The sequence below is a fragment of the Pneumocystis jirovecii genome (genome assembly GCF_001477535.1).
Source record: "Pneumocystis jirovecii RU7 chromosome Unknown supercont1.10, whole genome shotgun sequence".
Taxonomy (NCBI): domain Eukaryota; kingdom Fungi; phylum Ascomycota; class Pneumocystomycetes; order Pneumocystales; family Pneumocystaceae; genus Pneumocystis; species Pneumocystis jirovecii.
In genome coordinates, this window is record NW_017264784.1 from 140,406 (window position 1) to 162,068 (window position 21,663).

At 25.9% G+C, this 21,663-nt stretch overlaps 7 protein-coding genes across 7 annotated transcripts; 4 read left to right on the forward strand and 3 right to left on the reverse strand.

The window, feature by feature from the left end:
- Window positions 1-1,577: 1,577 nt before the first annotated feature.
- Window positions 1,578-1,901, forward strand: T551_02315 (uncharacterized protein; the record flags this gene model as incomplete). The annotated part of the gene is given in 4 exon segments (XM_018374578.1): window positions 1,578-1,595; window positions 1,655-1,749; window positions 1,766-1,798; window positions 1,829-1,901. 4 exon segments carry the CDS (start codon window positions 1,578-1,580, stop codon window positions 1,899-1,901), a joined length of 219 nt encoding a protein of 72 aa, XP_018229150.1.
- Window positions 1,902-2,213: 312 nt separating this feature from the next.
- T551_02316 (uncharacterized protein) lies at window positions 2,214-3,481 on the forward strand (the record flags this gene model as incomplete). The annotated part of the gene is made up of 6 exons (XM_018374579.1): window positions 2,214-2,234; window positions 2,299-2,331; window positions 2,380-2,493; window positions 2,541-2,624; window positions 2,679-2,716; window positions 2,764-3,481. The coding sequence occupies 6 exons, from the start codon at window positions 2,214-2,216 to the stop codon at window positions 3,479-3,481; spliced, it is 1,008 nt and encodes a 335-aa protein (XP_018229151.1).
- A 133-nt stretch (window positions 3,482-3,614) lies between these two features.
- Window positions 3,615-6,188, reverse strand: T551_02317 (tetratricopeptide repeat-containing protein EMW1; the record flags this gene model as incomplete). Its single annotated transcript, XM_018374580.1, has 1 exon — window positions 3,615-6,188. The coding sequence occupies one exon, from the start codon at window positions 6,186-6,188 to the stop codon at window positions 3,615-3,617; it is 2,574 nt and encodes an 857-aa protein (XP_018229152.1).
- A 1,624-nt stretch (window positions 6,189-7,812) lies between these two features.
- T551_02318 (uncharacterized protein) lies at window positions 7,813-11,222 on the forward strand (the record flags this gene model as incomplete). The annotated part of the gene is made up of 3 exons (XM_018374581.1): window positions 7,813-7,850; window positions 7,913-10,860; window positions 10,912-11,222. The coding sequence occupies 3 exons, from the start codon at window positions 7,813-7,815 to the stop codon at window positions 11,220-11,222; spliced, it is 3,297 nt and encodes a 1,098-aa protein (XP_018229153.1).
- A 255-nt stretch (window positions 11,223-11,477) lies between these two features.
- T551_02319 (uncharacterized protein) lies at window positions 11,478-17,997 on the reverse strand (the record flags this gene model as incomplete). Its single annotated transcript, XM_018374582.1, has 21 exons — window positions 11,478-11,618; window positions 11,670-11,796; window positions 11,838-11,976; window positions 12,021-12,362; window positions 12,404-12,613; window positions 12,658-12,941; window positions 12,987-13,314; window positions 13,361-13,466; window positions 13,508-13,681; window positions 13,722-14,088; window positions 14,132-14,613; window positions 14,660-15,000; window positions 15,051-15,244; window positions 15,289-15,410; window positions 15,453-15,942; window positions 16,007-16,170; window positions 16,218-16,485; window positions 16,529-16,684; window positions 16,733-17,417; window positions 17,461-17,904; window positions 17,952-17,997. 21 exons carry the CDS (start codon window positions 17,995-17,997, stop codon window positions 11,478-11,480), a joined length of 5,610 nt encoding a protein of 1,869 aa, XP_018229154.1.
- An 880-nt stretch (window positions 17,998-18,877) lies between these two features.
- On the forward strand, window positions 18,878-20,516 carry T551_02320 (pyruvate dehydrogenase complex dihydrolipoamide acetyltransferase; the record flags this gene model as incomplete). Its single annotated transcript, XM_018374583.1, has 6 exons — window positions 18,878-18,951; window positions 19,002-19,072; window positions 19,115-19,338; window positions 19,389-20,159; window positions 20,201-20,260; window positions 20,307-20,516. 6 exons carry the CDS (start codon window positions 18,878-18,880, stop codon window positions 20,514-20,516), a joined length of 1,410 nt encoding a protein of 469 aa, XP_018229155.1.
- Window positions 20,517-20,629: 113 nt separating this feature from the next.
- T551_02321 (uncharacterized protein) lies at window positions 20,630-21,567 on the reverse strand (the record flags this gene model as incomplete). The annotated part of the gene is made up of 6 exons (XM_018374584.1): window positions 20,630-20,779; window positions 20,822-21,082; window positions 21,132-21,207; window positions 21,251-21,285; window positions 21,332-21,431; window positions 21,473-21,567. 6 exons carry the CDS (start codon window positions 21,565-21,567, stop codon window positions 20,630-20,632), a joined length of 717 nt encoding a protein of 238 aa, XP_018229156.1.
- Window positions 21,568-21,663: the final 96 nt, after the last annotated feature.

Genomic DNA, 21,663 nt, shown 5'->3' on the forward strand with positions numbered 1-21,663 from the left:
TCTTATTTCAAAAAAAAAACAAAAAATAATTATAATTTTTTGTAAATAATAACCCTTAAAAAAGGTATCCAACACAGAGTTAAGTTTAAAGCCCAGCTATGATTAAGTATATTTTAAATACAAACTAAATTCAAATCTTAAATCTATATTACAGATTAATCAATTTTCAATCAATTTTTTAGTCAAATTACCTTAAAATACATAAAAATATTTTTCATAGTTCCTTGAAACTATCTAAAAATGTTTTATTTAACGCATTATTGCTAAAAACTCTTCAAATAGTTCTTATATTTAATTTGTACTTTTGATGCTTTGCTACCGTTTGTCTACGGTTGTCTAGGTTACTTCGTTAAACAATGTGTCCTTAATATAAGTTTAACATAGATAATTATATCATAGATAATATTTTTCTATTTTATATTTAATATGATATTTTCATCATTGATATGTCTTTGGTTACTTAGTTTTAGCTGTGTTATTTAAAATATTTTTTATTATATTCCTTTCTATCATATAATATCTTCCTAATTCATATACTCTATTATTAAGTAATGTGTCTTTAAATAATGTGTTTTTAATATATTTTTAAGATATCTTTAATATACTTTAAGATATATATTTTTAGAATAAATGATATTAACTCCTTTATAAGATTTTTATCGATAAATTTCCTGTTAACAAAATTTTTATTGGTAAATTTTTTCTTAATAAGACATTTATTAAAGATATTTCTGCCTCTCTTAAAAATGCTTATTACTATCTTTATATTTTTTATCTTTAATTAGTATTTTATAAATTTTGATAGTCTTATAATTTCAGTGTTTCCGTAATTAACCTATAAAATTGTTTTCTCGATTGAAAACTTTGACATATAAATAAATAGGAAGAAATATTTATAAATATTTATATAAAAAAATTCATTCTCTTCTTTGTTCAAGAAATACTTTGTATCTTTCCTATATTTTCTTTGTATTTCTTTAAGATTTATTTATGAAATTCGTTTATTGGATATTCCAGTGTCCTGCAAAATGAAGAAACACTATTATCTATTTTTTATAAGATATTTATTATTAAGTACAATCTTTATTATTTATACACGAGTGTTTGTTTAATCATTTTTCAAGTTTTCAAGTGTGTAAATTATTTATAAAATGCTGAAGACGTTTTTATAGTATATATATTTATCTATTACAAGTGTACTATCATTATATATATATATGTATAGTTGCTTATTTTATTTTAAAAAGTTTAAATAATAGTATTATAGTTGAACTTTAAAACTAAAATATATGTTATAATTGAGTTTTAACTTGGTTTGGTAAAAATAGGAAATTAACTACCTTTATGAGTATATATATGAATATTTTTGAAAGAATTTTGAATTTTGGAAGTTTATTTTGAAGTAGATGATATATATTAATATTTTAATATATTTTAATAAATGCATTCTTGCATATATTAACATATAGATTGACGTGTATATTAATGCATTATACTGTACAATATTATAGAAACATATATTGCAGTGTAATGTATGAGTTAAGGTATATGTATATATTGTAATATATATACAATATATGAACCCTGGATATAAAGTATATATATAATAAAAAGATAACACTTATACATAAATAACATGTTTTTATGTATATAGACATCGAACATATACAAAGTGCAATACTTTAACTACTGTAACAAGCATCTAAGTCTAAGAGCTATGTTTGGTGATAACAAATATTTATGTGATATGTATTAATATTTTTAGTTTCATATGTATTTTCTGGAGACTTTTATTAGTGTATATTATCTACTTTTTGTTTTGGATTAGTGCGTTCCATTGCAACTCCTCTCCGGATGTTTGGCACGAAGAGTTTGCTGATAAATCAAATAATAATATATAATAAAAATGAATTATAAGATTGGTTTTAAAGTTATTTTAATTTAAATTTTAATGGAGTTTTAAATATATTTTTAGAGACCATTGTATTCTATTCTTTTGTTTTTTATGAATATTTTTTAGAATTTTGAACATTGATTTAAATTTTGGTCTTACCGTTTAAATTACTGGTTTAAAATAAGGATTTAGCTTTGTTAGTATTTTCCATATATTGAATGTCTCGAGTTTATAGAGATTTTTCATGTTTTAATTGTTTTTAATTAAAATTTTTGGTTTTTGATTTGTGAATATTTTTATTACTTTTTGCTGAATTTTGATGGGGAAGAAAAGGATTCAAGTAAATTTGACATGGAGTGTGTTTTCTGTTTTTTTTTTTCTAATGATGGCTATGGCCTTTTTAGATTAAAAAAATTGAAAATCCACATATTCAAACAGTGTGTTTTATGATACTATTAATATTAAGGTTATTGAGTTGTATATAGACGACATTTTCCCGGCGTAGAAATGGTCTTTTGAAGAAGGCGTATGAATTATCGGTTTTATGTGGAATTGATATTACAGTACTTATTTTTGATACAAAAAATAAATGTCATGTTGTATGTTTGTTTTTTCCTTTACTTTCCATGGTTGATTTGTTTTTCAGTATTGCTCAGATACTAATGAAGGTGCGGCACAGGCCATGATGCAAAAATATATCAACAAATGTTTTAAAACAGACACTTTAAAAGTATATTGAATTTTTTGTGGATAATAATGTATAGTTATTGATAAAAATATTTAGGGACAGAGTAGTGAAAAGGTTAATTCAAAATCGCATGGGTTTGTTTTTTTAGATAATTTTGATCATTATTGTGAATAATTTCTAGTTGGTGTGATACTCAGGAAAGTGTTTCTGTTATCGATACGTATCAGGTGGTATCTTCAGCTACTAAAGAAAATGATAGCTCTCAAGTATATATGCCTTTAGAAGAGAATGTGGATGATATTGATGGACCTGAATCGCTTTGTATACGATCAAAACGTACATATCATGTTCATGTACCATCATCATCAGATACTTCGAATGTACAATCGTTTTTGACATCTTATCAGAATCCTGCAAATGCGTACAATAAGGATAGTGTGGTTGTTAACTCTAATTGTCTTCATCCTTCAGTACTTTCTGAAAGGACATATCCTTATTTGAATAGCTCTTCTAGTCTTACAAGATCGATATCTGATTTTTGTTTGTCTACTAATTCTCAAGGTTTTTATCAGAATACAGTGTCATTTCCTCAAAACAATATGGTTAATGATACCAATCAGATTCATAAATATGCATCAGTTCAACCGCATTATGATCCTTACTTTTATAATAATTCATGTATTTCAGAAAAATGCAATGATCAAACATTAAAGCAACTTGAGATAGAGAATTGCGTTGATTCTGACATATTAAGTAGTGTGATTGAAGATTACATTCCATCTGATCATATACAAGAGCAATATGAGAAAATACCGGAAGACTCATCCTCTTTGGATAATAAAATAGATTATTCTCCAAGCAAAATATTGTTAGATTTCCAAAATTACCTTTATTTATAATAGTAGATTTTAATGTATTTAGTGTTTATATATATTATATAAAACTATAAATAAATATGAATTGTAATTTTGTGTTAAATAAAATTTTATTGAATGTTTCTTTAATAATGATTTACCTTTAATGATTTATGGTCTAGATATTTTGAAATTCTTTTAAATATTCATTAATTATAACAAGTTCTTTAGATTCAGTCCAAAACATTTGGCCTTTTCCTTTTAATGTTCGAAGAATACTTTTTGCCTTAAATTTCCAATCAGAGATAATTAAATTATCTGTATGATCTTTTATTAAACCAAAATTTTTATATGTATCAATTAATTCCACTGCTGATTCTACGGTTCCTGTCCATACATCTTTATTAGTATTTATATCTGACTTAGATATCCATATATGATATGATTTTATATAAGCCTCCAGGGCATCTAATGGTTTGTTTCTCCAAATATTTATTTTAGCTACAAATTTCCATAATAATGGGTTCGATGTTATTAAAGGAGGTATTTTAACTGTTATTAAATCAATAGCATGTCTTAAAAATCCTCTCTCTTTTCCTGTATATTCATTTTTTATTATTTCTTTTACAAGTATATCTAGAATTTTTGTATCGATAATATTCTCGCCTATTTTATGCGCTCTTAAATCTATGCATCTATTTATAGATCTTACTACTTCATTCCATTCACCTATATCTAAAGATATTGTTAAATAATTCTCCCATATTCTCCATGACTCGTAAGAATTACTAAGTGCTTGTCTTAATGCATTCCATGCATCATACTTTTTTGGAGGATTATATTTAAGAAATGACAAGGCTAAATTATTCCAGCTTTCTCCATCAGATGGGTCTAAACTAACACAACGAGTAAAAGCTTCTGATGCCATTTCCCAATTATTTAGTTCTAAATGGCAACATCCATAAGTAAACCATGCAGCATAATTTAAAGGGTTTATATCTAATGATAACCTGAATGCTTCTGCGCTTTCTTTAAATTTTTTTTCTGAATAATAAAATTTCCCAAGAGATCTTTGAGCTTTAGCATATCGATTACCAGAAACATTCCAAGCCTTTATCCAGTGACTTGGGTTTCTTTGTATATCGCCAAGAAGTGTCCATAGTTTAGGATTCTTGGGTTCTAATGCAAGTTGTGAAGTAAGAACTTCAATTGCTTTATTTTCTTTGTTTAATGCTGTCCAACACAATGCAATTTTTTCCCAGATTTCTAACCTTTCAAAAATTTCTAATGCTGATTTAATCATACCTATAGATAAATATCTATTAGCCAATTCTTCTTCTAAAGTCCAACGGGGAAGAAGTAAAAGCTGCCATCCATATGTCAATCTTTCTTTTACAGATGCAGATTCTCCGCATGATAATGGTTTTCGCAAAAATGATGTATTGTTTTGCAAATTATTTGTAAAATCATTTATAGAATCTATATCATCTAATAGTTGATCAACAAGAACTTGCAATTGTAAAACACTTCGTTCCATAGTTCTTCCTTTTCCTGCTTCTAATCTACAGCGTATAAGAAGTGCCATGCTATATACAGTCCAATTTATAGGATGTTTTAATACTCTTTCTGTATATGGTGCCATTTCTTCCATTGTTAGTCCATCATTAGGGTTTGTATTTTTAATAAATAAAGTTAGAGCTAATAAAATGCATGCATCCAAAGGACTGAGAAGTGAGGGATTATTAGGGTCAGTATTTTTTAAAGATTCTGGAATATTATCATTTTCAATTGATTCAGAAGAAATTACTTCTTTAGGTTTAAATGATATTGTTTCAAGAAGTGTATCATCATTTAAATCAAGTATTTTAGGTATTTTGTGAATTGTCTCCAATGTTTTTTCAATATTATTTTCTCCTTTTGCGATTAATACAAGTTGACTTATATCAAATGTTTGGAATTTCGTTCTACGACCTAAAAATCCTGTTAAAATCCATTTTAGACCAGTTTCTTTTGCTGCATTTTTAATAAAGTCAAAAGAAATAGAGTTCCGTCCATAATAATTCAAATATAAGCCTATCTCAAGTGCATAACAAGCACGAATATAATATTCTTGTTTTTCACATTCTTTTGCTATAGTTTCCATATTTTTAAAAATACAGTCATGAAGTACTGCTACATGCTCGTCTAAAATACGCTGATGGATGAAATCGATTCTTGCTCTCCACCATAAATACGTTTTACTATATTTAAATATGTTTGAAAATGCAAGCTTTGATACTAATAAAAAAGTAGGAGACTGAATAAGATGATATGGATATACATTATCAATTTCTAAGCATTTTAAAGCATTTTTTTCAAAATCTGACTTATTAAGTATCGTTTCCCATCTTTTAGGAAATAAAATATATGAATCAAACATAGGTTTGGGTCCTGTAAAATGAATTTGTATAAATGCATGAATTGATGAAATGCCAAGTAAAAGAATCATTAACTCTCCTTCCAGTGTAGAAGGAATTTTTGAAAATATATCTTTAAAATATATTGCTATATTTGTTTTAAGTATTTCTGGAAGTTTTACATGACCTTCATTTTCTCCTAAAATTTCTCGTATTTCTGGGGATGAAAATACCGTTTTAAAGTCTCCATCAATTACAGATCTAACTAGTTGTCCTATTTGTATATTTATATCATGTCCTTTAATAAGTGCCCATTCTAATTTGTAAAAATCGTCTTCTTTTAAGTCTTCCAGCATTCCATTTAAAATATAAGAATAAATATTATGATTTATTTTAACTTATTTATAAAACTGTTATCTTTATCTTAAAATTGATATTATTTTTCTATACTCTTTTTTGTAGTTTAAGAAAATATAGATTAAGATTTTTAAATCAACGCTAACCGATTTACAAAAATTATACTTTAAAATAATAGTGAACTATTTATTTAAAAAAAAATAGGAAGACACAATATATGAAATACTAAATACTATTTGTTTAAGTTTTAGAAAAAAAAGTTTACTAGCATTTTAGTCTTTTTAATTATTTGAAGTGACTAGACATTGGTACAAATTGGTAAATAAATGTTTAAAAATAGTCATAAGAATTTTTTGGTTTAGATTTATGTTAAATATTTTAATATGTTCTTTTATTTATAAAAATATTTCTAGTTTATCTTTTTTTATATTTTTATATTTGTATATTAAATATTAATATCTAAAAAGAATATGTTCTAAAAATATTCTTTTTTATTGTTTTCTAGAAACTCATTTGTTAAAATTAATGTATTTTAAATTTATTTTTAATATAAAAGTTATATTACAGAGTAAATACTTAGAAATTTTACTTTTTATCCAAATACTCTTATAGCTAAATATTTGAATTTCTTATTACTAATGTAACAAAAAAGAAAGATAGAGTATCTAGACAATGTTTTTCGTGACTCTCATTTTTTCTAAACTAAATAATATTATATTTTTATTATTTTAATCCCTTATTTTCTGTAAAGTTTTTGCTAATATTAAACTTAAGATTAAATAGATCGATGATACGTTTTCATTATCTTTAATTTGTTGATTTTAAATATAATTTATTTTGTTCTCTAGTAAAATTTTTCAAAAAAATGTATTAAATTAAAAATGATATTGAAATTAATAGAACTTTACAGAATATGATTATAAATATTGCAAAAAGAATAAACGTTATATTATTCAATATGATTTGTATAATTTGCAGCTATGTATCTTATATACCTTGTTCAGAATTATTTATAGTTTACAAGATAATATTGTAATTAAATATTTTTTATTATCCTTAAACAGTAATGTATATAATTTATTAAAAATTTAAATTAGTTTTTTTAATTTTTAAAAAGATTTTTAAAATATTCTTAAATAAATGACAAAATTTTTGATCTTCCTTTTTTAGACCTTTTACTTCATAAACATCTAATTCAATTTATGAATAATGTTTTTGAATACAAAATAAAAACATCTTTTTTTACTCTTTAAAGAATATTTAAATAGTAAATAATTGTAAGTACTGAAGAAAAAAAGAAAACAAATTCTATAATGCCCATAAAAATAATTCTAAATATTTTAATAATAAATATCTATGTACATCTATGTACATTTTAAAAAATCAACCAATATTTGCAGAAAAAGAGAAACTAAAATATAAATAAAGAAATTAGAACCACATAAAAAGATAAATTTATAAAATATAAACTGTTATTTGTCTTTTTTATAATTATTTTGTGATTTTATCAAGAGATAATTAAAAATTGACCGATAATTCGATTTTTCTGGATTTTCGAAAAAGAGTAAAAACAGAAGAAATATTGAATTATTGTATTAAAAGTTGATTGAAAAAATTTAGCATATGACGGCATCAAGTAGTATGAGATTTGGTCCTGAATGGTATGAGAGATAAATATTCTTTTTTTTTAAAAGAAAAAAGCTTATATACTTGGAATTTTTAGGATGCGTCAAGGGCCACATAATAATGTATCAGAAGAAGGGTTTACTCCCTCTGGAATACCTCAAAATAAGCAACGTAATGTAAAGAATCCTCAAGAACATTCATCTTATTCATCTATTCTTTCTTTATCATCTCAGCCTAATAATTCATCTGAACCATCCTTAACACCATTATCAGGTTCATTGAGATACAGCAAAGAGTTTTTGTTGTCTATATGGAAGGATATGTTAATGTCGGAGAATGGGATTCCAAAACCAATGGAACTTAATCAATTTTCTCAAGTATCAAGTGATGAAATTATATTTCCTGTATCATTATCAGAGATGAATGAAGATGAAAAAAAACTTTTCACAGGACCTGTTAATAGCGAACAAAAAAGAAGAGCTAATGATTCAATGAATAATTCTGTATATGGAACTACACGTTCTTATATGGGTCGTGTTTATTCACCCCGTAATGAACGTTTTCCAAATAATTCTCGGCTTGATAATCAGAAAGTACGAAGTAAAGATATAGGAGGAAATTTTAAAAATTTGAATGTTCAAAAATCTCGTGATTGTTTTTTTAACACTTTTGGTACCGAACTTTGGACTTCACCGAACTTACAATTGAATTCTGAAACACCTGAAAATAATACTTTTTCTAATGAAAATGATGAAATTATTCCATCTTCTACAGAAGCTAAAAATTCTGAGCTTGAGAATCTACATAAAAAAGAAAATGAGAATAAACCTATAGTTAAAAGTATTCCTGAATCATCTATTCCACAAATTAATACTCATTTTCTACCATCTAATGTTATTAATCCATCTATAGAGAATATAGGATCTGTTTCTGGAAGAAACGTTTCAAGATTACAGGCATTAGGTATGTTTGATTCTCAAAAATTTGCAAAAGTTTCATCTCCTGTTTCAGCAACATCTTCATCTTCTTTTCAACATGACGATTCAGATGATATTTTGAAAAAAGTATCAGGACATATTTCTGAAAATAAAGATGATAAAACACTTGAAGATCTTCAAAACAAATTTAACACTGATTTGGATATTAATAAGCCTTTGGAAAACATACAAAAAGAAAAGACACCGTTTTTGGGATTATTTAGTCCATCAAATTCTACGTTTTTGAATCAAAATAATAAAAATGAGAAATTTTATGAGCATTCTATTTCTCAACAGTCTAGTTTTTCCCAACCATCATTGTTACAACCTCAGCCTTCTAGAATAGCAACTATGCCTAACAAATTAAATTGGCTTTATAAAGATCCTATGGGTGTTATACAGGGTCCTTTTTCTGCTTTAAAAATGCAAGATTGGTACAAAGCTGGTTTTTTTCAGCCTACGTTACTTGTAAAACAAATAGATGATGAAGATTTTGAACCTTTAAGCTCGCTAGTAAGACGTGTTGGGAATCAGAAAGAGCCCTTTTTATTAGCTTTTCCTAATAAAACACAAACACAAATAACTCCGACAAGAAGTTTTTGTAATCCAATAGATGGATGGAACTCACCTGGATTAGGATCTAATTTAGAATCTCAAACACCTATATGCGTCGATTTTGATCATGTGGGTTCTGTAGCACCAGCAGTTCCTACAATTCCAGGATGGAATCACCAATCATCTTTTTCTCATCCATTTTTTTACGGGTCTAGTTTAGCTGTAGAGCAGCGAAATGTACCAGAACATAGGAAACAAGAAGAACAATCTTTAGCACATCATAAAAAGGACTTATTTCAACAACAACAGTTGACGCAATTTGCAATTCAACGTCAAAGATACCAATTTCAGAAACAGACTCAAAATCATCCAGAAAAACGAATGCAAATGAATTTTTTGAGACAACAAGAAGCATTTCCAATAAAATCGTTAAAAAATAATGTTTCTGAATCTATAGCGAGAAATAAATTTTTGAATGAAGAAAAAATATCTAGAGTCGATAAAGAATCTTCTGAATTTATTCCTAATTTTAGCAAAACAGTTCAAGAAAAGCTAGTAGACGTAAATAATGCGTCTCCTATTTTCAATATTGGACAAAGGGATTTATTAAATTTCACTGAAAATCCATTAGAAGCTGTGTTTTCAAAATCAGAAGCAATCCGAACTAATGATACTGCTAATGTACAAAAACAACAATTAAAGAAAGATGTAGAATATTTAGAATCACCAAATACTAATCAAGTATTAAAACATTCTTTAATAAAACAAAATACGGAATCTCAAAAAACTCATACACATTCTATTGCACCGTGGGCTAATGCTTTAGATAATATAAAGAATATTTCTTTGCGTGAAATTCAAGAATCAGAAGTAAGAAATTCTCAGAATCGCGTGCAAGAAATACCTGTAAATCAAGAATATTCTAAAAAAGTTAATTCTACTAAAAAAGAAATGCATGTTATTTCTACTAATCTCCCAGAAACAGCAACATGGGGATTTTCAAGTAGCATACAGGAAAGCTCGCCTGTTTCTGCATTAAATCATAATACAGGATGCGTATGGCAGTCACCTAATATTCCTTTTAGAAAAAAAACATTTGCCGAAATACAACATGAAGAAGAGTTAGCACAAAATGTAAAAGTAAATAAACTTCATGAACAAATTACTACAAATACTATCTCTGCATCATTACCTACTAGAAACTATATTAATTCGTTTAAAAAACCAGCTCAGACACCTTGGATAACTGTTGGCCCTGATGGACGACCTATTTCACGTTCAACTATTACAACATCTTCGCGCATAGGCACTGAAATATCTGCATCAAAAGCAGGAAATTTGGATCATAACCAAAAGAAACCGAACGTTCTCAAATTTAACAGCATATCATCTACTAATCAATCTTCTAATTTAACTAATTCTAATATTTCAGAAAATACTACAAAAAGCGGCTCAAACGATTTTCTTAATTGGTGCAAGATGTCTCTTAAGGCATTAAATCCAGGGATCAATTGTAAGTCCATTATATCATTATATAATTTTTATTTTTTTAACTTAATTATAGCTGATGATTTCCTTCAAATGCTTATGTCACTTCCAGTGGAGCCTAATCGAGAAACTATTGAAATTATTTCAGATAGTATATATGCCAATAGTGCAATTCTCGATGGACGTCGTTTTGCAGAGGAATTTATTAGACGAAGATTAGAAAATAGATCTTCAGATAATGGAATGCTTGAAAAAAATACTGGTGTACAAAGTTGGACTGATGCCTTAAAATCACAAAAGCAAAAAGAGCTTGAATGGAATCCTGTATTCAAAATCGTTACGGGAAAAAGAAAACAAAAAGAAAAATTAGAATTAAAAAATATGTAAAAAGAATATGTATATATTAAACTATGAGTATTGGCATTAATTTTCTATAACTTTTTTAATTCAAACATGTTTTAAAAACCATTTAAATATAACATGTTAATAAAAAGGCATCTTACTTATTTATATATTAATAGATCCATACTAAATCTGTCATTGGTATAGTACAATACCAAATCATTACTATATTCCTAATTCTGCTTTTCAAAATGCTAATTAAGATTATATATAATTTCCCGAAATATATTAAAAACAATTTTATTGTTCTTTGTTTTTAAGAAGAATATCACCTATTTTTTTAAATAATTCTCTAAGAACAATTCTTATTTCGCTATCGATACCGTCTCTTCCAAGAATATTAAGTCCAAATTCATAAAACTCCTTAATATACTCTACAAACTATTATATATGTAAATTAAAAAAGTCTCAAAACTAAAGATAATCTCTTACATCAACATCTTCAAATTTCATAAAAGCATTCAAACTTTCTACAATGACATGTTTCCATGCTTGGATATTTCGTAATTGTGACTCTATGTCTAAAGAACAATATACTACAAGAACTTTTTTGAAAATCCTATACTAATTAAACTTAAAATATTTAATAAAAGAAATTACATAATAAGCCTTTTCCTAACAACATCTTTATCAACAATTTTGTCAGAAGTATCAAAATATATTTTAAAAAGACTTGTAAAACAAACTGATACACTATTGGTCTCTTGTCGTAATAAATTAGGTAAATTTTTCATAAAACCTTACTAATGTTAAAAATTATCTTAAATATATATAAACTAAAACCATTTTTCCATAAATTTATTCTCAATTGTTTATCACTATTAAATTGCCGTGCAAAATTCCAACTATTTTCTAATATGTTTATTATACGTAAAAGTTCTTTTAAAGGAATCTTAAGAAAAACATCATTGTTTTTAAAAATTTCACCCAGTGAATCAATTAAGAACAATTGAATAATACATTTTAATATTAAACTTCTTGACTTTTTCCTTTGAGGAATAGAAAGTTGATGAGGCTCAATTATGTTATTTTCATTAAGTGTATCAAACATTTGTAGTTGTCTAATTGGAGAAAAAAGATTGTTGAGTGAAATATTACTGAGCTTCTGAGTTTCTATTGATGTTTCTAAATATTAATTATTTTTTTTTAAAAAAATAAATATATACCAATTTTATTAGAATCAATTTCGATGTTATTTATACTTTCTAGTTCATCAGTGGGAGTAAATTTGAAAAGCTCATGAGCTGTAGTAGTTTCAAACAATATTTCAAAAGTATTAACAATTTGACACCAATGATTATCTTTTAAAGCATCTACTTTTCGCAAAACTAACTGCTGAAAACAACTAATACTAGTTTTTGCTAATATATCATTTTCTGTATTAGATCAATACTTTTTTAATTAAAAAATTATGACTTACCCTGACATGTACAAGTAACCAAAAATTCAAGAAATACATCTAACATTTTCTCAAGAATATCAAAATATTTATCCAGTAATTCTACTATATTTAAAAGACTTTGAATCATTATATTAGAAATCCAAGAATTTAAATGCTCTTGTGCATTAACTTTAAATGTTTCAGATTGAGATTTAAGTATAATAAATATCGGAAAAAGTAATTGTCTACATACAGTATCCCAGAATGTTGATGTATAATTAGTGCCATATAAAATTAATATGTTAAATAAATAATTTAAAGCTCTAAGTTATTTATTGATTTTATTAATAATAAACAATCTTTAATACCTAGATCTAGTTTCTAAATCTTCACCCGTCACAAGAATATCATAAAAGCCAAATAAAACAGGGAACCAATATTTAATCATAGAATCATCATCTAAACTTTTTTCTTGATTTTTATCCATTAGTGGTGATTCCTGATATTCTAAGACTTTATCAATAATTGACTTAAGAAGTTTCATTGATTCTAAGCTAATTGTTTGATATTTGTCATTTTTTGAAAACTCTGTAAGACAAATAATAAGATCTGCAAAACTATTTTGAGATACAATAATATCCAAATTTTCTTTAGATAGTTGTTTAACTATATCAAATGAAAAATTAACAATATTTTCTATATTTCATTAACATCTATTAAAACTATAACTATAACATAATACCATGTTCTTCTCGTGCTGCAAATTGAAATACAGTGAACATTGTTCTCCAACCAGAACGAATATCATTTGCACGTGCTTGTATCATTTGTTGTAAACAAATTAAAACCTAAATGAAATTAATTATTTTTATAATCATAACATTCTTACCATTTCTTTTACTTTCTCAATGGGGTTATTTACTAATATATATTGGAAAGGTTTTAAAAAATCCTTTTGAAATTTAAAATACGAAAGTTCCTTTGTATTAAAAAATCTCATTGCTAATTGGCGTAAAGAATCTAAAGCAAAAAATACTACAACAGTATTTTGAAGACATCCGACCTAAAATATTTTAGTTCATTCTTTAAATAAAGAAAAATACTTTATTAAAATGTTTACCCAAAATAATCCATAAATTCGACCATTCCATGCGAATTCTAGCCATATTATAGTAGGATATTTCTACCAGTTTTTGAAGACTAAACATTCTAGGACTTTCACTTGATCCAGAAGATTGTATTTCTTCCCAAGAAACTTCACTTAATGCACGAACAAAGTCTATAATAGCGTTTCCTGACAAATGAGCACTTTGCGTAAATATTTTATCTACGAGATGAGTAACTTCTCTTGATCCGGCTTCCTCGGCAACTGCTTTATTATATGTAATTTGAGAATTTAGTTTCAAACGTAAACTTGAACGACCTAGTTGAAATGATTGATTTCGTTGAGATCCATTTGGAGATGTTTGTCTAGAATATTCAATAACTATTATATTAAAAAGTTTTCGCTTACGTTTTTATTTTTGCATTTCCAATGTCAGGAATAAAAAATTCATCAACACCAGAATTTATGAGTTGAAATCTTTCTAATTGGCTAACGCATATTAATACATCTTTCCATAATTCATTTAAACTATTTCCTTCCGAAAGTGCTATTTCTAAGAGAGCCTTAATACTATTAACATTCTTTATTTTCATTTCATTTAGATTTCCAAGGTTTGTAAATTTCGTTAAAGTGCTAATAAATGCATTTTTTGCAAATTTAAGATCAAATAAACATGATATTTGTATAGCAAGTTTAAATGCTTCAAGACACAATGAAACAATGGAGGAATCATCTTGTGATTGCAAAAGATCGGATATACTAGCTAAAATTGGAATCCATGCAATTTCAAACATAGGTCCAACATGTTCAAAATGAGAAGCACTATAATAAATTGATGTTGGTTTTAAAAGGCCTTCTTTTTGAGCTTTAAGAATGTTTTTAAAAAGTGTCTAATATATATATATATAATTTCAATAATAAAGAAAATAATGTTACCTCAGTTTTATTAGCCATTTCTTCTGAAGCAGTCATATACGTTTCACGCTGAATATTTCTACCAATTATTCCTAAAATATTACTAATATTTGATGCAAAACCATAAGATGAATGTGCTAATCCAGAAATAAGAGCAGCATCTTGCTCATCCTTAAGTACAATTTCATTACTTAATATTTCTTCATATATTTCAGTTAAATATTTTTCAGAAAGAGATTCTTCATCATTTATTTTGCCAGTATTTTTTATAAAATCATTTAAAGACATACGTTTTTTAATATGAGGGTTATGTAAATCTGTATTTAAAATTATAACAGAGTAGGCTAAGATATATGCTGTATCTATATATAAAATATAATTAAATAATTTTAATTAAAATTTAGTTGCAAACCTGCATTTGCAAATGCTCCTGGATTACAATTTATATAATGTTCAGCAAATTTAAGCATATAACGGTCTATTTTTTGAGCTTCTCCAGGAAGTCTAAAAAATTGAAGAAATTTCCTAAGTGCATCTACAAATGACATTCGAGAAAAATCCATAAGATCAACAAACGAATGCATTATTGAAATATTTTCAGTATCTCTAGAAGAACATATTATTTTTATTTAAAAACTTAAAGTATGTACCCTTCTCCAAGATATTCTCCTAACACTGTTTTATTCAAACCTTCTGTTTCATATAAAAAAGCTGCAATATCGTTAGGAGACAAAGACTTAATAAATTTATGTTCGTATAAAGCTTCAATACCCTAATTTGTGTTACAAATAATATAATATTTTATAAAAAAAACCTTTTGAGGTTTGGAATTAAACTTTTTAATACATTCAAAAAGAATATTTTTTCTATGTTTTAAAGCTTCAAATATCTCAGGATCATCTAAGGTATTACTTTTTAGTTTATTAGAATAATCAATAGAGTCTGAAACAATAGGTCCAATGGTTAGAGATCGTCTAAAATCATATACACGTTCATTAGAGTTGTTATTACTTTCATTTAAAGGTAATTCTTTGAATTCAGTAGTAGCTGTTTTAACACCTTCTTGAGACCATGATATAAGTGACTGAAGAATAGAAACTATGCATCTTAAAGATTTTAATTTTAAGTTATATTCCATTGTAATTAAATTATTTTCCAAATGTTCAGATGTTGTTAGAATAGGTAATGGAGATATGGGTAAAGGCGAATTGATGGATGATTTATTAGATACTTTTACTGCATGTTGTTGATATTGATTTGTTTGTAAAGACGAAGTTGCTACTTTAGATAAAATATTTATAATCCTAAAAAAGTTAGTTTTTATTTTTTTTTTGAGAATATATTTTCTTTTCATATATATTGTCTAACGCAGCACGATCACAATCATAATTTAAATAAACTTCAACAAGAACTTTAGGATCATTTGATATCCTTTGTAAAATTTCAAGTAATGTCTGTTTTTGTTGATAGGTTGAATTACGCATCTCTAATATAGGAAGAAAAATCTCTTTTAAAAATACTTCGATTTCGACCTTTTGAAATTAATAATAGTTTCTACTTTTTTTAAGTGAATAATTACCTTTAACATCATTCTCATAGAACCTATCATCTTCCAAAATATTTCACAACTAATATTAAATACTTGTTGAACTGGACTGACAAAATTTCTTGTTAATGTAAGACATAAATATTCTTTAATTGCTTCTGTAAATGCAATAGATGTTGAAAATATATAAATTTTAATATTTTTAGATGTAAATATTTCCATGTAACTATTTAAAATAGAATATATCAAATGTAATGAAAGAAGTTTTGATCTCATAGAGTGTGATCTCAAATCAGTAATACTAAAAATCAATTATAAAAAAAATCATTTTCAAAATTACGTACTTTTCGTAAGGAGACTGTTTTACAGATAATTTGCAAAGAATTCGGAAAAGAATAAAGGCATCTCTTATAAAAAGTTGATTTTCGTCAAGCATTTGCTGTTCTTTTTTATTTAAGTCACATGGATTTTGAGGTGACTTAAGACCTTCAAATGAGTTACTAATAATTTGTTAAATTCTTTTATAAAAATATAATGAATAAAAATACAAGATGTTTTTTTCTGAAGAATCTGTCTTCAAATTTGTTAATTTTTTCTGAATAACATCTATATTAAGTGTTTCTATTGTAGAATGATGTGTTTCATAATCTATAACATCAATATTAAGCTGAGAAGATTTATTTTTTTCTTCTGAAAAAGAAAATGGCGAAGAAATAGTTTCAGAAAAGCTATTATTTTTCGAATTCTCTACAAATCTTATTTTAACTCTTCCAAAAATAGTATGAACCATTTGAGTTAGAATTCCTTGTATTATTATTTGATTGGAAGTATCTTTGCTTAATAAAAATATGTTATATGTTTGACGAATTGCTTTTAAAAGAGTATTTTGATGAATGATTGTTTTTGGATTTTCATTTAATACAGCAGCAAGTAAGGCTTTTACTGTTTGTAACTGTACATGTGGATCAGTAATATCTCCTTGAAAACAATTACAAATAGTGTCAATAACTTGCTCCATGATAGGAATTGTAGATTTAGTTGCTTCTTGTTCTGAGTTAGTATCATCATATGGTTGTATTGATGGTGAAGGATCAACGAAAAAAGAGTACGATAAAAGTTTTGATAAACAATCTAAAGCGGGTATAGTACATTGAGAAGAAAATGTTGAACATGCGCATTGTAAGGGTTTCAATATAGTGCTCGGTGATGGAGATGCATTTGTTTTTATAGCATCTAAATATGTAAATATGTTTCTCTTAAATATACATCTAATTACCCAAGGTTTTAGAAACAATGTCTTTAAGTTGTCCATTTTTTTTAGCTTCTTTAGTTGCAAGAATAATCTCTAATGCTTGAATAACAAAAACAATGTATCCAAAACCTGATTTTTGGCTAATTTCCATAGAAGAATTGTAAATGTATGGAAATGATTTGGACCTTTCTTTTATATGACTAATAATATCAAATTCTTTATCCATACTGCTTCTACCAATATCAGAGATATTTGATGAATTTCCTGGTGACTCTTTAATTGTTTCTTCATATGTTTCTAAATGATTAAAATGTGATTCCTCACTTCTATCTAGTATATTTTTTTGCAATCTTTCTTGCAGTTCCTTTTCAACATCTTCTGAACTATTCAAATTGTCCAATTGTTTGGAGCTTTCTAAAATATTATCTTCAATAAATTCATTTGACTTTAATAAATTTTGAAAATGCTCTTATTTTTTATTAAAATAATAATTTTCCTTTTTATAGAATACTGACCTTCTAAATCTATATCAACATCAATATTTTCTTCATTATCTATCATATTTTTTATTTTAAAGTGTTTATTTTCAATTTTAAAATATAATTTAGATATAAGAATCTCAAGTTCGTGTTTTCGATATAGAAAATCTGAGTTAAATTAAAAGATATTAAAGATATTTAATAGTAACAAAAATTAAAGATGAAAAATTCTTATTGTTATTTTTTTAAAAAAATTTTTAATTTGAGATATTTTTTTTATTAATTTCAAAAAGTATAATATAAAAGTTTAAAATATATAAAAGATATAATATTTTTTATTATTTAATAATTCAAACGATATTTCTGTAATTAAAAAAAAAACTAAGATTATTAATTCATATTTTTATTTCTATTATAAAAATGCAATTGAAAAATTTTTAAAAACACTTAATGTTTTAAATTCATACAAATATTTATTTTGTTTATAAAGCAAATTGCATTAATATTATATAATATTATATAATTTTATTAAATTTAGATTGTTTTTTAGAAAAAAAATTGATTACGCAATACACTTAAATTATATCAAACATTTTTTCGTAAACTAGTATTGATAAAAATATATATTATATACATTTATATATTGCATTATAAAATCAAGAGTTTTAATCAAATATTATTTTTCAGTAGCAAAGAGTTTTAATTTTAAATTTTCCTCTAATATTCATTTAAAAGATAAGTTCAAAAAATATAATATATTGTTTTTTAAAATACCTTTATTCATAAGTCTTTTTTTATAAAAACACATATTATGAAAATGTTTTAATAAATTATATTTTTTTAAGATATATTTTTTGGAATAAATCTTATGAAAAGCTTTCGATTTTGAATTTTCTTCTGAATAATACTAAAAATTAAAATTATCTAAAATATTAAGAATTTAAGGTAATAAATCAGTTGAAATGAGTTTAATTAGAAGGTCATGGACAAATTTAATACATATCTATTTTTCAAATTCAAAAAATATTAGAAATATGTAAAATAAAAGAGAAATGAATTAACAAAACGTCTTAATAATTAAATTAGATATTTGCATCAGGAATTCCAAGCAGCAGCATATAGAATTTTTAACTTAAAACGAGGTTATGCATCTAAATGTAAACATTTAGTTTTTCGTAATTTTAATCTAAATTATTTAGCGTTTCCTACACATCATATTATAAATATGCCCGCTTTATCTCCAACAATGTCTTCTGGTACAATTGGGACATGGAACAAAAGTGTTGGTGATCGGATCTCTCCTGGTGAAATTTTAGTAGAAATTGAAACAGATAAAGCTCAAGTGGACTTTGAATTTCAGGATGAAGGTTATATAGCTAAAATTTTACTTGAATCAGGGACAAAAGATGTAGATATAGGTACAGTAAGTAATAATATTGTATTTTTAGTATTTTATCTTTATCTTCATTTTAGCCTATAGCAGTCTTAGTAGAAGATGAATCAGATATTCCAGCGTTTTCTGATTTCACTATTAATGACGTAGAAGTAAAGAAACCTCCTAAGAAAGAAGAAATACCCAAAAAAAAGGATTCTTTAGAAGAACCTAAAAAAATAGAAGAATTAAATATATCATCTAAAACTAAACCAGAATTACATCATCGAGTATTCGCAAGCCCGGTTGCTCGAATGCTTGCTAAAGAGAAAGGAATCCAATTAGAAAATATCAAAGGAACAGGCCCTAGTGGTCGAATAATTAAAGTTGATGTTGAAAATTATAAACCCGAAATTTCTATTATGCAGCCAACTATAGATTTTGGTGCTTTATATACAGATATTCCATTATCAAATATTCGTAGAACAATCGCTACTCGATTAACTGAGTCAACGCAAAATACGCCACACTTTTATATTACTTTATCTGTTCATATGGAAAAAGTTCTCAAATTAAGAGAAGCCCTTAACAATCGTTTAGATGGTCAATATAAGATTTCAGTTAACGATATAATTCTTAAAGCATCAGCTATAGCACTTCAAAAAGTTCCGGAAGTAAATAGTTCATGGTTTGGAAGTTTTATTCGACAATATCATTCCGTAGATATATCGGTTGCTGTTGCTACATCAAATGGTCTCATTACGCCTATTATTAAAGATGTTCAGAACAAAGGTCTTCTTGCTATTAATAAGCAAGTTAGAGAACTTGCAAATAAAGCAAGAGATGGAAGACTTAAACCCGAAGAATATCAGGTAATTTAATAATCATAAATATATTTTCTAATCAGTACTAGGGTGGTACTTTCACTATTTCAAATATGGGAATGTATGGCATTGAACAATTTACTGCAATTGTATTATTTATCTTTGAATTCTAAAAACATATTAATTAAGTTTTAGATCAATCCTCCTCAAGCTTCTATTTTAGCTGTTGGATCAATTGAAGACTTTCTTGTAGAAGACCCTAGCTCAGAAAAAGGGTTTAAAACAGAAAAACGAATGAAAGTGACATTATCTTCAGATCACCGTGTTGTAGATGGTGCTGTTGGCGCAAAATGGGCAACTACTTTTAAATCTACATTAGAAAACCCATTAGATATGTTATTGTAAACTATTTCAGGTTCAATCAATACTTGTTGTATTTGTTTATGAGTATAACCACTTTAACCATAGTATATTTGTTTTTTTTTTTAAAAAAAGAAAACTATAAAACACGTAAACATTTATAAAGTAGTAAGCAAATTCCATAGCCCTTTAATATACCCAATAATTTCATCACTGCCTAGTTTAGATTCACCATATAATCTATCTATAAATGTAATAGGCAATTCACCAATAGAATACCCATATTTTCTAGCTTTTACAATGATTTCCTAGATAAGATTAAACGACATAATAATTAAAATTTAACAAACCATTTGAAAAACATAACCTTTACTTTTAGAGTCTACAATTATTTTTTCTAAAACCTCTTTTTTATATAAACGAAAACTACCTGTAGCATCACTAACACCATGTTGAAGTAAAATCCTGCTTAAAAGATTTGCACCCAAAGAGATAAGTTTCCGTTTTATATCCCAACCATAAACCCCGCCACCATAGGCATATCGTGTTCCCAAAACAATATCATAAGATTTTTCTTTTTGAAGAGAAATAAATTGAGGAATATATTTTGGCTAAACCAACTTCGTTAATGATATTTTTATACTTATTATATATTTTTACATGATGAGAAAAGTCTGCATCCATAATAATCACAAAATTACCTGTACAATACTGAAGACCATATATATACGCAGTTCTAAGCCATCAAATATAAAAAATATAGAAAAAAAATAACTAACCCAAGTCCAAGTTTTCCTGGACGTGTTTTCAAAATCTAAATTGTATCAGTTCACTTTTAATATAAAAAAAAGTAAATTAACAATGTGTTTTTTCCCATATATTTCTATCAACTGAATAGCTACTTCTTGAGTTCCATCAGGCGAATTATCATCAACAATTATAAGTTCCCAATTAAGATTTCTTAAAAGTATTAGTTTAAATTCATAAAAAAACATGATTACTCAGAATCCAATGTTTTAGCAAGTAAATATGTGACAATAGGCAAATTTTTGCGTTCTTTATACGTTGGCAAGATAATTGAATATTTATTAGACATTTTGTTCACACCGTTGTATCGCTTAAAAGTAACGTCAGTTGATTTTTTCTTAATGTCCATCTTCTCGAAAGTTTTTAATTTTCTAAAATCATATTA